General features: G+C 44.5%; 1 protein-coding gene across 2 annotated transcripts in view; it reads right to left on the reverse strand.

Moving 5' to 3' along the window:
• Positions 1-12,918, reverse strand: part of LOC142803624 (uncharacterized) — a 201,287-nt gene that overhangs the window by 168,531 nt on the left and 19,838 nt on the right. For both annotated transcript variants that reach the window (XM_075889027.1, XM_075889028.1), the window contains one exon: positions 2,540-2,620. In XM_075889027.1, the coding sequence (XP_075745142.1) occupies positions 2,540-2,620 (81 nt within the window). The remainder of the gene's footprint in view (positions 1-2,539; positions 2,621-12,918) is intronic.

The following is a 12,918-nucleotide window of genomic DNA, read 5'->3' on the forward strand; positions in this document are numbered from 1 at the left end:
TTCTAAAATAGTTAAATAAATGTGTGTGTATTGTTTGGTTTGTTCCGATCGTGTCCACTGAGTACTTTCACTTCAAGAGCAGTGGCGCTCGACATATCGCGACCCCACAACAGCAACCTTGTCATTCGATCGTAGCCCAGTTATTGAGTTTTCTACCACTTTTCTATTTAGAAAAATAGTAAGAACACATGTAATGATGAATGGAGCCCTTAGGCACGAGCTCACTTGCCTTGCACGACTGTGCATGCCAACGCGCTGGAGATCAGCTACACTATTGGGTTAAGCTGACATTTTTTTGTAATTATACTTCTTTTCAAAAAGAAATGTTTCATTCCAGGCTCCATCAAGAATTGGCAGAAGTCATTTCTTTCACAGAAACGACGTCCCCTCGATAAAAGAGCTCATTTATTCAGGCGCTTAGGCAAAGGGAAACGATTTAGAGTACTCTACGCATTTATTACTGCGGGGGCACAGTACAAGCCATCCCGACTATACACATACATAATAAATATGAAGGGTTTAATGTAGCAAAATCCCCATATGATTACGAGAGACGCCGCAGTGAAGGGCTCCGGAAATTTCGACCACCTGGGGTTCCTTAACGTGGACCCAAATCACAGCGCACGGGCCTACGACATTCTCGCTTCCATCGAAAGTGCAGCCGCCGCAGCCGGGATTCGATACCACGACCTTCAGGTCAGCAACAGAGCACCTTAGCCATTATACAAACGCGGCGGGGCAGCTATACACATACGTATATTAACCTACCCAAAATGGTATTTCCAAAAACTTAAAGCATTGCACGCTCTTCAATAAGGAAAGGCAAGGAGTTCCGAAAGAAAGGGGTAATGTAGAGTGTATCAAATAAGTTGTGCACGCTTTAGAGCACTGACACGCTCTACCGTGGGAGAGCCACAAACTGCCCTAGTTAGTGAATAATAAAGCAAAAGCTGCCAACATGTGTGTGCAGAAAACGTGTTTGGCATCAAGCCGTCCCAATCAAACTCAAGGGAGTTCCAAAGTGTGTTTAGAAAAAAAATGTTCAATGACTTCGAGTACTTTGTACTCAACTATGAGAAAGCACTGAGCCGTCCCGCTAAAATATGTAATACATAAAGGACTGCTTTGCCCCAACCTAAAGCTCAAGACATTCAAATGAAACTAAAAGGGATTCCAAGGTAACAAAGACGCCATGCGTCACGCTTTAACGCAAATTATAACGCAGTACACCTTCCAATGGCCACATTCACACCCTTCAGAAATGTGACACATCTATTCTTTGACTTTGCGAACATTTTGTGCACGAAATTTATCGTTTTGCATTTTATTACAACATTTAGGGGACGTTTCATTCTTTGAGTGTGACTTTTATTTGAGATTTGACTGTTTTAGGCGGAGAGTGAATTAAGGTGCAATTGTCTAATGAATTTTGCAAAGATCTACAGCGAGCTTACTTCATTATACGAGGACTCCCATCTCAACGTTGCCCATAGTGAAACATGAGCCATCAAGGACAAGCCTTGATCAAGGCGAAACCCATGTAAGGCTGGGGTGGAAATCCAACGTTAAATGAATCCAACGTCCAACGTTAGAATCCAACGAAATCCAAAGATAGATAGATAGATAGATAGATAGATAGATAGATAGATAGATAGATAGATAGATAGATAGATAGATAGATAGATAGATAGATAGATAGATAGATAGATAGATAGATAGATAGATAGATAGATAGATAGATAGATAGATAGATAGATACGCTCAAAGTCGCCAAAGTTCGCTAAAAAATGCTTCGCATTTAAAAGGTGCGCTGTGCGTCGAATCGAGGGCAGGGCGCACAACAGGTAAGGCGTTAGAAGTAGGTATAAAATAAAAAAAATATCAAAAAAGCGAGAACGAAATAGCGAAGATACTATTACGTCGATCCATCGGCGTGTGCACGACGAAAGATAGGGGAGGGGCGGTCATACCATCCTTCTTACTCAACCGAAGGGTATAGCGCCAAGTCTGCTCCGTACCTTCACTCAGACGTACGCCCAGCACCAAATGTTTGCGGGACACGAGATGTTCGATTAAGCTGAATTCCTGCTTTGTCCGGGAATGTAAGCTCCAAATAAATGTTCCACATTGCACTTGACATTGCAACCTTCACAGTCACCAACTTGATTACAAGCATTAAGCACTGGCACAGCAGAAATTAGCATTTGCTGTGGATCCAACGTCCTGCAAACTTTTACTATTGACTGTACATGTCCAGTAATTCTTCAATGTGCAAGGTTATGGCCACACAAGTTTTTAACAATATAGCCCCCCCCCCCCCTGTAATACTTAGAGACCACATGCAGGCCACTGTGGTAAGCACGCAGTCCTTTCATTGCCACTTTTACATCCCCGGCACCAAGATTGCTTTACTGTTTTTTTTAAAGCACCCATCGGGATTGGGAGCGGGGGGCCATGCGGTCAGACATTGCCTCCCTCTCCTCCTCACTTGAAGGGAACCCTTAGCACGCTTTTGCATCGATAGAAGAGCTCCACTTACCCTCATGCGAAACAGCTGCGCTTCCATGAGCTCGGGCTTGACCCAGACGTCGTTGTCCGAAACGTCGAAGCTGCCCACGTACTGAAACACCAAGAGGACGTCGGCATTAGACGAAGGATTCTCAGTTGCGCGTATAGTGCAGCCTGAACGAAATACAATGTAAGCCTACAGGGTTGTAGCACATTCCTTTTACAAACACTAGAGGCGGAATCCATCGATAACGTTTGTTAAAAGACGGCATCAACGCGTGTCCAATGACTGTAGAAATTTCATGGTTGACGCCCAGCAATAGAACAGTTTTTCTTTGCAATTTGTTGCTATTTATTTTACTACGTCATATCCGTGACGGAAATACGTCAGCGAAGCCGTGGTACCCCGGCGTATAACATTCGCGTGTTAAGAATATATCACAGATTCCCTTGTGCATTCGCCAAAGATGACTTGAAAACGAAAGCTATCGTCGTCTTCGTCTCAGCTTATAGATTGATCTATACCCCGCGCCCCTGGGAAAGGTTTCGTGTCTGATGTGATTTTGCCTTACCTCCAGCATCAAAGGTGTTGCAAGTTTTATGTACCACAACTGGTTTAGCACTGTCTCTTTTGACCACTTCGCCTTTTAAGAAGCGAAAACGTCATGCGATGATGTCATCATGCGACGTCATAAACTATGGCGATCTTTGACGTCACATGGACGCGTGATAACGTAATGGTAATATTTCGCACGACTCGCCGATGCCACCGGCGTTCAGTTTTCGTGTTTGGTGAGGCATCTAACACTCTCGTCTCAACAAAATACCGTATATATGTGTTACACTCAGCCATCCTAACAATTTAGACAAATAATGAAAATGCATTGCGTTCTCGATAGCACCGATTTCACAGCAATGAGAAACACATGGTAACTGCTGTTTCTGTAATGAAATGTTCGAGATCTCTTTCGGCAACGGTAATTCCAAAAGCTTTTTAACTCGTCTCCGACCAGCTCTTATTTGTCTATTCTGCCGTATGAATTGGTTCCTGAAAAAAAGGGGAAGGTAGCGCGATCGAAGCGACACCTGTGATCCCTGCTGAAACTTGCGGAAAGCAAGACTCAGCGCCAGCCGCCGCTTCCTCGTCTATTCAACCAAACCCTTTCTTTCTTTCTTTCTTTCTTTCTTTCTTTCTTTCTTTCTTTCTTTCTTTCTTTCTTTCTTTCTTTCTTTCTTTCTTTCTTTCTTACTCTTTCACACGGCCTTTGACTCCCCTTACATTTATGTTGTTCATTCATCGCTTTGGACTCCACTGCCATCTATACTGTCTGCGCCCTGTAGTAAACCATGCTCCTATTCAAATGGCGCCCATTCATTTTCCTAATTAGGGCCGAGCATTCCTCCTCGTTAACGCCACGACAGGCACAAATCCGCGGCACGCCCGCGCAGACTATAACGTCTTACTATTACAACTAGCAGCGCCTAACTCAAACCAGCGCCGCACTGCCTCGAACATGGCCGCCGACCACAGCTTTTATACCTGTACACCTATGCACACAAACATGCAACAACTGCCCGGCAATGATGCACGCTTGCGTTTATCCGTTCCGTTTTCGTATTCGCAGGGCATCGAGAAGACACACGAACGCATACAGGCGCCCTCGGCGTAAAGGATGAGGAGGAGGTCAAGGTTGAGTGCAGGGAAAGGAGCGCTGTACGCCGCCGAACAAAGTCCGCCGAACCATCCCAGACGCCTCTGTTGCTTCTTCGCTTCGTGGCGTGGTCGCACTGTGAACGCATATATTATATACTACTGCAAGCACTCGCAAATTACGGCCGCCGCCCCCTCACGGGCCGACAGAACAATTCTCGGAATTAATTGAAAGACCACCCCCTTCCCTACGCCTACTTTTTTTTCTTTCCTTCAACCACTTTACATTTCGCCGAGGGTGGTTCTGCCTTACGGCGACCTTTTTGATCCGCTTGCGCGCCCTCGGAACAATCCCCGCCCAACTTATATGATAGCTCCCATCTTTGGTTTCTATATACGCAATCTTACACAGCCATGTACGGCAGTGAAGGTGGCTCTCTGTATACGCACCGCTCTTCATTGACACAACGCATCTCTGCATTTCCGCTTAATTCGAACGACCGCTTTTGTATATTCGCACACTTTCTAAACCCACGAGTTTTTTGTTTTTTTTTAATTCCGGAGACAATCTGACAACTTATACAGGTTGTCCCACGTAACTTGAGCCGAGACCTTCAAAATTATACGCGCGCCGGAAGCGAATCGAACCAAACGCAAACCTATAAATGAACGAACCAAGCACATACCTATAAGTGCATATGGGTATGCGATAGTACTATAACGTATACTTATTCAGATTATATTATTGCCCTCAACTAATTAATCGATAGATATGTGGGGTTTTAACGTCCCAGAACCAGCATATGATTATGAGAGACGCCGTAGTGGAGGGCTCCGGAAATTTCGACCACCTGGGGTTCTTTAACGTGCACCCAAATCTGAGCACACGGGTCTACACCATTTCCGCCTCCATCGGAAATGCAGCCGCCGCAGCCGAGATTCGAACCCGCGACCTGCGGGTCAGCAGCCGAGTACCTTAGCCACTAGATCACCGCGGCGGGGCTCAGCTAATTAATCATTTATTTCCCAACTTAACTATTACTAAATGACCACCCAAAGTATGGTCGCAGAGTTCTACAGAACCTACAGAAACCGCCTGTACGATATTTTTCGCGTATAGTTCTTGTTTACAAATTAAAACGAAAGATCACCGAATGTGACAAGAGTCGCATTATATATATATATATATATATATATATATATATATATATATATATATATATATATATATATATATATATATATATATATATATATATATATATATATATATATATATAATAAAAAAAACCTTTTGTGACGAATTGAACCGAACGCCTACTACTCGCACTAGCCTGTAGGTACTCAGGCTATTTTTTTATTTCTCCCCACACTAATAAATTGATAATGATTAATTACCCGTTTTATTTATGTGCTGAAAATCTAAAATATGAACACTGAGATGTAGTGCACTTTCAGAAACCACCGACTAAATTGTCTCCTGTACGATACATCTAGCGCCGTTATTTTTTCCGCGTTGTAAAGAAAGCCTACAGCATCACTATAGCAGTGCACTCGCAGTCCGTTGCATGGCTTCTTTTCACATTTCGCGGGCTTTATTTACAACAGCGCGAGACGTATCGTACAGGAAACAATTTAGTCGGTGGTTTCTGAAAGAGCTCTACATCTCAGTGCTCATATTTTGGGTTTCCACGGGTTTCCAGCCTATCATCATCATCATATTTTATTTCCTTAAAGACCCCACAAGGGGGTATTACATAAAAGGTGGATGTACAGGATATAAAAAACATTTGCCACATAAGGGGTTGGTATACAGGATATAAAACTTTTGCTACATTCAAAGTATAAAATATTGCTACATAGGTGTGGGTATATACATTGCCATAAAGTTTCACTAACAGAGATGAGTTGTTACATTTTTAGCGAAAGTTGATGGGCAGGTGATTGTGACGACGTGGTTTGGGAGGTCGTTCCAGTCCTTCACAGCACGCGGAAAGAAGGATGCGGAGAAGGTAGCAGTCCTAGTGCGGTAACGGGAGACTTGGAGGGGGTGGCTGGTGCGGTGCGAAATGTACGTCGGAGGGATGACGTATGGAGGATGGTTGAGGGGCGAATGAAACAGCTTATGAAACAGGGAAAGAGTTTTGTTTAACTAAATAATAGGTAATTAATAATTAATTAGTATGGGGAGAAATAAAAAAAATAGCTCGAGTACCTAGAGGCTAGTGCGAGTAGTATGCGTTTGCTTCAATTCGCCTCTTAAGTGCCTTTCATTTTCAAATTCTTGGCTCAACTTATGTGGGACACCCCATATATATGACGTGTTACGAGCGATGGGGAATACCAAACAATGAACCGACTGGGTGGCGTGTATAGCAAGGAAAGATGCTCCACACGATAATTTCACGAGAAGCTAAGGTTCAGACAAGATACACGGTTGATAACAGTTTGTGCGCGCTAGCGCGAGGCGCTGCAGGACTCGAAGCGAACAAGAAATAGCCGTTCCTACCAGGCGCTTACCTCAACTCCGTCTGTCCTTGAAAGGGGAGGGAAGGTTATTCACACTTACTATGCAAATAACCTCATTGTATGTCTTTTACTTCTCTGTCTATCTCGCTCTACTATTCAAATGAGCGCCAATAAAAGAATCGGCCGTGACTTATCGTGGCGATCAGTAAGTCTGGCCTCGAGTATATACGACGTGGGGGCTGTTCGCTAATGAAAATGTACAGCAGGAATCGAGGAATGCCTCCGAACAAAGGGGCGCTTCGTTATTAGAGTGCGTTGTTGAAGGAGCTGGCGGAGCACAGAATGACTGCATAAGCAAGTAATTAACACTCCTTTCTTGACGCGACGGAGGCTTGCTAAATTAGGCGAACCTAAAACAATCGCAATATAATCGGACCGTGAAATAGCACACAGATGGGGATCTTCTGGGCATGCGCGATGATCCCTGTTAGGTGCACGCATGTGCATCAGTTTTCTCTTTTACTCCTCCTTTATATCTACATTTCTTGCCTTTTCACCTCGTAGAGTAGCGAATCCGATCGCGATCAATTTTCATCCATTTCACCCAATCTTTACATGGAAACGGAATCTGAGAACAATGTACCATTTTGTCCCCTCGAAAATATCGCCCGTCGTGCGCGCCATTTGATTGCGATAGCAATTATATGGACAGTCTCGGCTGCTTTTTGCCTCACTGCCACCACCGTCGTCATGCACCATATATGTATACGTATATATATATATATATATATATATATATATATATATATATATATATATATATATACATATATATATATATATATCTGAAAGTCAGAATGTAAAAAAAAGGCAGATCCCACGTACCTGGGAATCGACGTTATGCAAAGCATGCGGAGGGAAGGTGACCGTGTTGCGATTTTCTTATTGAGTGACACGTCATTAAATGACGCTGAATATGTGTACAAACGTTGCACGCACAGACATATGTGGAAGAGCTTCAGATGTTTATATAGACAGTTGTTTGCACTTGCGCAACGATGCCGACTGGAACATGCGCATTAGCAACACCAGAAGCTGATACGAAGCGCTGATGCTCGCGAGGATGTTGGCCCTGGACACTGCTACATAAATCCACTTTAGCGCACGGCAACTAGCCACAATTGACGTTAACCCGACACGACGGCTGTATCAAAAGAGCACATGTGTGATGTTTATAAAATTGGGTAGGCAGCACTGCAACCACTAATGATGTTTCACGAAGATTAGCGACTATTTGAAAAGCAATTCCGAGACATGGCGTAGCTCTGTGGTAAGATGCTTCACTGCCACGCAGAATGCTTGGGTTCGGTTCCAGCTGGGACCCTGGCATTTATTCTTTGCATTCGTCGGGTCGACGCTACCGATGTGGAGTATAACTTAACGCTTGCGCGTCAAAATTTCCCATCTGTGTTTTCGTCGTTCCTGCAGTAGCTACTAAGTGTCAATCACCTGTGGCACATAGCCGCCCGTGGGTATGTGCCACTGTCTGGCGGGAAGTGTTTGACGACGTACGCGACGGGATCGTGGCATAATTGATGTCTTGACTGGCGCGTCATGTTCGCCAAACTATGCTACCCTCCCATGCTAATTTTGGTTCACGCCAAGTTAAGGGGGTGCCCACGAGAGCCCCCAAACCTAAGCGGCTAGATAGATAGATGCGCTCAAAGTCGCCGAAGTTCGCTAAGAAAGGCTTTGCAATAAAAAAAAAAGTTTCATTTATACTTTTGCTTGGTCGGTGTACTTCCTTCCCTGCCCCGCCGCGGTGGTCTAGTGGCTAACGTACTCGGCTGCTGACCCGCAGGTCGCGGGTTCGATTCCCGGCTGCGGCGGCTGCATTTCCGATGAAGGCGGAAATGTTGTATAGGCCCGTGTGCTCAGATTTGGGTGCACGTTAAAGAACCCCAGGTGGTCGAAATTTCTGGAGCCCTCCACTACGGCGTCTCTCATAATCATATGGTGGTTTTGGGACGTTAAACCCCACATATCAATCAATCAATCAACTTCCTTCCCTTCATGCTGCTTCTTCTTTCCGACGGAAACACCTACAAAACTGCGTTGGGCTACCATGTAATGTTTTCGACGGGTAAAATGCTCTGGCCTCACTCATTTAAGTTAGTCTATGTCAGCTGAACTTGAATTGATGGCGCTAATGTTAGACAGTGAAGAATACGCGCAAGAGAAAGGCCAACGCAGGTGTCTTGTCTTCTCAAGTGTCTCCTTCTCTGTCTAACATTCGGGCCATCAATGGAAATTCAGCTATGCACCCACTAGCCCGACAGTAAACGTTCCTTGTCCATGTCACTAGACTCAAACAAACTAGAGATAGAGAGAGAAAGTACGAGAGTGCAACCACCTCCACCATCCACAGCTCCAACCAGCAACTACGCTTCAAAAGCGCGGCTTGATCTCGGTTCGAATGACGTCGGCGTCGTTTTAAACCCACCCGACTATATGCATGCCACTTCCCCTTCACCTCCCCTTCTCTAACCTCTCGCACATATCCGCGCCATCTTCAATTCACTCTCAGCAACGTTTACTTATTCACGTTGCATAAGGGGCCTGAATGTAAACCTCAACAGAAGGTAAGAGAGAAAGGAAGGGGGGGGGGGGGCTACTGCGCACGTATATGCAGAACACAGATTCGCCAGATGACGGCGCGAGGAGTTGTTTAAGAATCCCAGCAGCCTCCAAAAGCCGTGCACCTGCCGCGGCCTATACGTCACTGTATATATAGTACATTACGCAGGCGCGCCGGCGGACATCTGGTTTTCCGCCGATAAGGGCTTCACGACCGACTGGACGGACCACTTGGGTCTTAACCTATACCCCCTTCATTCCTGCCCTCCCTCTTCTTGTCTAACACGCAGAGGGGGACGACGGGCAGTTATCGCGATAGAGCTCCACATTTCCCACGCTTCGTTCGCTCAGAAGACTAGTAAGAAGGAAAGGGCAATGAAGTACACGTGACCGTCTGCGTTCTTCACTGTTCTTTCTTTTCTTCTTCTAGAGGGAAACTCGCAGATTTCGGCGTCGTACGCGGGAAACATCGGCACCCGAGAGCACGAGAAAAATCGCTCCTCGAAAATATCACCCGTCGGACGCGCGTATCTGTACGCGCCCGTTTTATTGCGATAGCAATTACATGGACAGTCTCGGATGGTTTTTGCCGCCACCGCCCCACCGCCATCATGCACCGTATTTGTATACAATATATATATATATATATATATATATATATATATATATATATATATATATATATGAAAACTCAAGAAAGAAAACAAAAACCGCCCACGTTCGGCCCCCAGCTCATCGCGATGCGCCAACGCGCGCTTATCTCCCACGCGTACTTTGCCCCGCGGATGGGGGCGCGGATGTTAGGTGCTTGTGCGCGCGCGCGCCTATCCTACGGTGGGGAGACTCGTGTGCTTTGGCCTTTCACCGGAACGATTGCGTTAGTTTTCCGGGCCACGAAAGTCACTTCGCTCGCTGGGCAGGCCCCGTTTGCCAAAAAAGAGCGCGCTTTTCAAACACAGCGAAGTAACAACTGGGACACTCGTTAGTTCGCACTCATATCTGTACCTGTGATTACGTTAAGTGCGTCGTTTTTTTTTTTGTTTAAAAAGCGCGTGGAGCATCGAGCTGTAAACGTTGTTAGTTAGCTCTCGTACTGTGTGTGTTGTGTTCGTGCGTAATTTTTGCGTGAGCAGCGCCCCGTACTATGAGCATCAAATGAAACGCGAACAGCGGAGCGCGTGGCACAAGCCTTATCAATGGCATAGTGTGTGCCGTCGACCAGTCATTGGCACAGACAGGCCCACACATCCGGTGTGGCAGCACTGCGCGATCCCCCTACAGTGCAATATTTCTGCTTGTGTTCCAGGTATGCTATTTGAAAGGAACAAAAAAAAAACAGAGGTTAAGCTATTGCAGCCAAAGGCGAGTATTGTAGCACCGTTTATTTTTATTTTTTTTTTATTTTATTCAGTTACCCTCAAGGCCCGAGGGCATTACAGAGGGGAGTGGGTACATACATACATGTACAGCATACAAAGCAAAATACAACAACTTAAAAATTGCAATCATCACTTGCTACAGGGTTGAACTGAGGCTACGTACAAATAAAATTAGTGACGGCAGTTTTAAATAAAGCGGCATCTTTTATACCAACAATATCACAAGGAAGATGATTCCAACATACAGATGTTTTTGGCACAAATGAATCGTGAAAACACTTGGTGTGCGCTAAAGGAAGTCCTACTTTATGGCGATGATCAATGCGAGTGGAAACGTAAGTTGGTTGGGCCAATAATCTGCTTCTGAGTAACGGATTGGTGAAGGAAATTTTATGGAATATACACAGCCGAGCCACTTTCCTGCGAAGAGACAGTAGGGGTAATGCTAGTGTAGTTTTCATTGATGTGACGCTCGAGGTGCGATGGTAATTTGAAAGGATGAAGCGCGCTGCCCGATTCTGCACTTGTTCTAATTCATAGATAAGCGAGTCATGACCAGGGTCCCAAACAGATGCTGCATATTCTAATCTGCTACGTACCAATACTTTGTAGAGTAAGAGTTTCAAGGAAACGGGTGCCTGATTAAAATTTCTTCGAAGGTAACCCAACGTGCTATTAGCTTTACCTGCAATATATTCAATGTGTGTCTTCCAAGACAATGTAGAAGTTATGTGGATACCCAGATACTTATAAGAATTTACTACTTCGAGAAGAACATTATTAATATGATACGACCTGATACTAGTGCTGTGTCGGTTAACATGCATGTACTTGCATTTGTTAACGTTTAACGCCATGCCCCAAGTCTCACACCATTCCTGAACCCGATCCATATCAGCCTGTAATTCTAGAACGTCTGAATGACCCTTAATTGCCCGATAAATTACGCAGTCATCTGCGAAAAGACTCACTGAAGAAGTAATGTTTAGAGGCAAATCATTTATATAGACCAGAAAGAGCAATGGTCCCAACACAGAGCCCTGTGGGACCCCAGAGCCAACCGGGACCCTGGGCGAATCAAAGTTATTAACAGTTACAAATTGGGAACGGTTACTGAGAAAAGCAATCACCCACGCGAGGACGTTATCATCTATATTGAGGCTCCGTAATTTTAAAATGAGTAAATCATGAGGTACTTTGTCAAACGCTTTTGAGAAATCTAAAAAGATACAGTCAATGGGTGTGCCGTTGTCGAGAATAGAATGCAAATCATGTATAAAACATATTAGTTGCGTTTCACAGGAAAAGTTTTTACGAAATCCATGCTGCGAATCAGTAAAGAAAGAATTGCCCTCTAAAAATTTTACAAGCTGCGAATAAATTACGTGTTCCATAATTTTGCATGGTATCGAAGTGATTGATACTGGTCTGTAATTTTCCGGACAAAGTTTATCACCTGACTTAAAGAATGGAATAATTCTTCCCACACTCCAATCATCCGGAAGACAACCCACTTCCAGAGATTGCTCAAATATTTTTGTTAAGATTATGGCGCTGTAGACTTTAGTGTTGATTAAAAACTTGGAGGTAATGTTGTCTATTCCGGCGGAAGACGAGATTTTAAGATTTTCTATTATTTTTTGTACACCTGCTGTGTCGAAACGAATTGCTTCCATCGGGAGATAACCACTAGCTTGACAAACAGGGTTTGAACCTTTGTTGAGGAGACCTGACACTGCCGCCGCGAAGGTGTCACAGAGAATAACAGCGCAGTCATCTTTGTGGATTACCCCGTCCGAAGTTTTAAGTGTTATTTCGCGAGTATCTTTTTTATTCACCACCCTCCAAAATTGTCTCGGGTTGTTGGCTAACATATTGGGGAGTGTGTTATTAAAGTAGGTTTCCTTTGCTGCTTTTATGGCCCTCCTATATTCCCCATTAGCGACGTAGTAAGAATCCCATCTGGCCTGCGAGTTAGAAACTTTAGCGGACCGAAATAGCCTTTTTTTCTTATTAGCCAACCTTTTCAAAGATTGGCTATACCAGGGAGCATGCTTGTTGGTGGTGACTAGCCGCAGGGGAACAAACGTTTCAGTCAGGTATGCTACTTTTTCTTTGAACAAAATCCAGTTCGAATTAACGGAACGAGCCTCGAATTCATCAAGATAGCTGTCCAGAAATAAACAAAGTTCTCTATTGATGGCATCAAAATCGGCAGCAGCGTAATCTCTAATGTGCTTAGTATAATTTTCATGGTGAGGAACGCAAACATCC

Source organism: Rhipicephalus microplus, chromosome 3 (assembly GCF_043290135.1).
Source record: "Rhipicephalus microplus isolate Deutch F79 chromosome 3, USDA_Rmic, whole genome shotgun sequence".
Taxonomy (NCBI): Eukaryota; Metazoa; Arthropoda; class Arachnida; order Ixodida; family Ixodidae; genus Rhipicephalus; species Rhipicephalus microplus.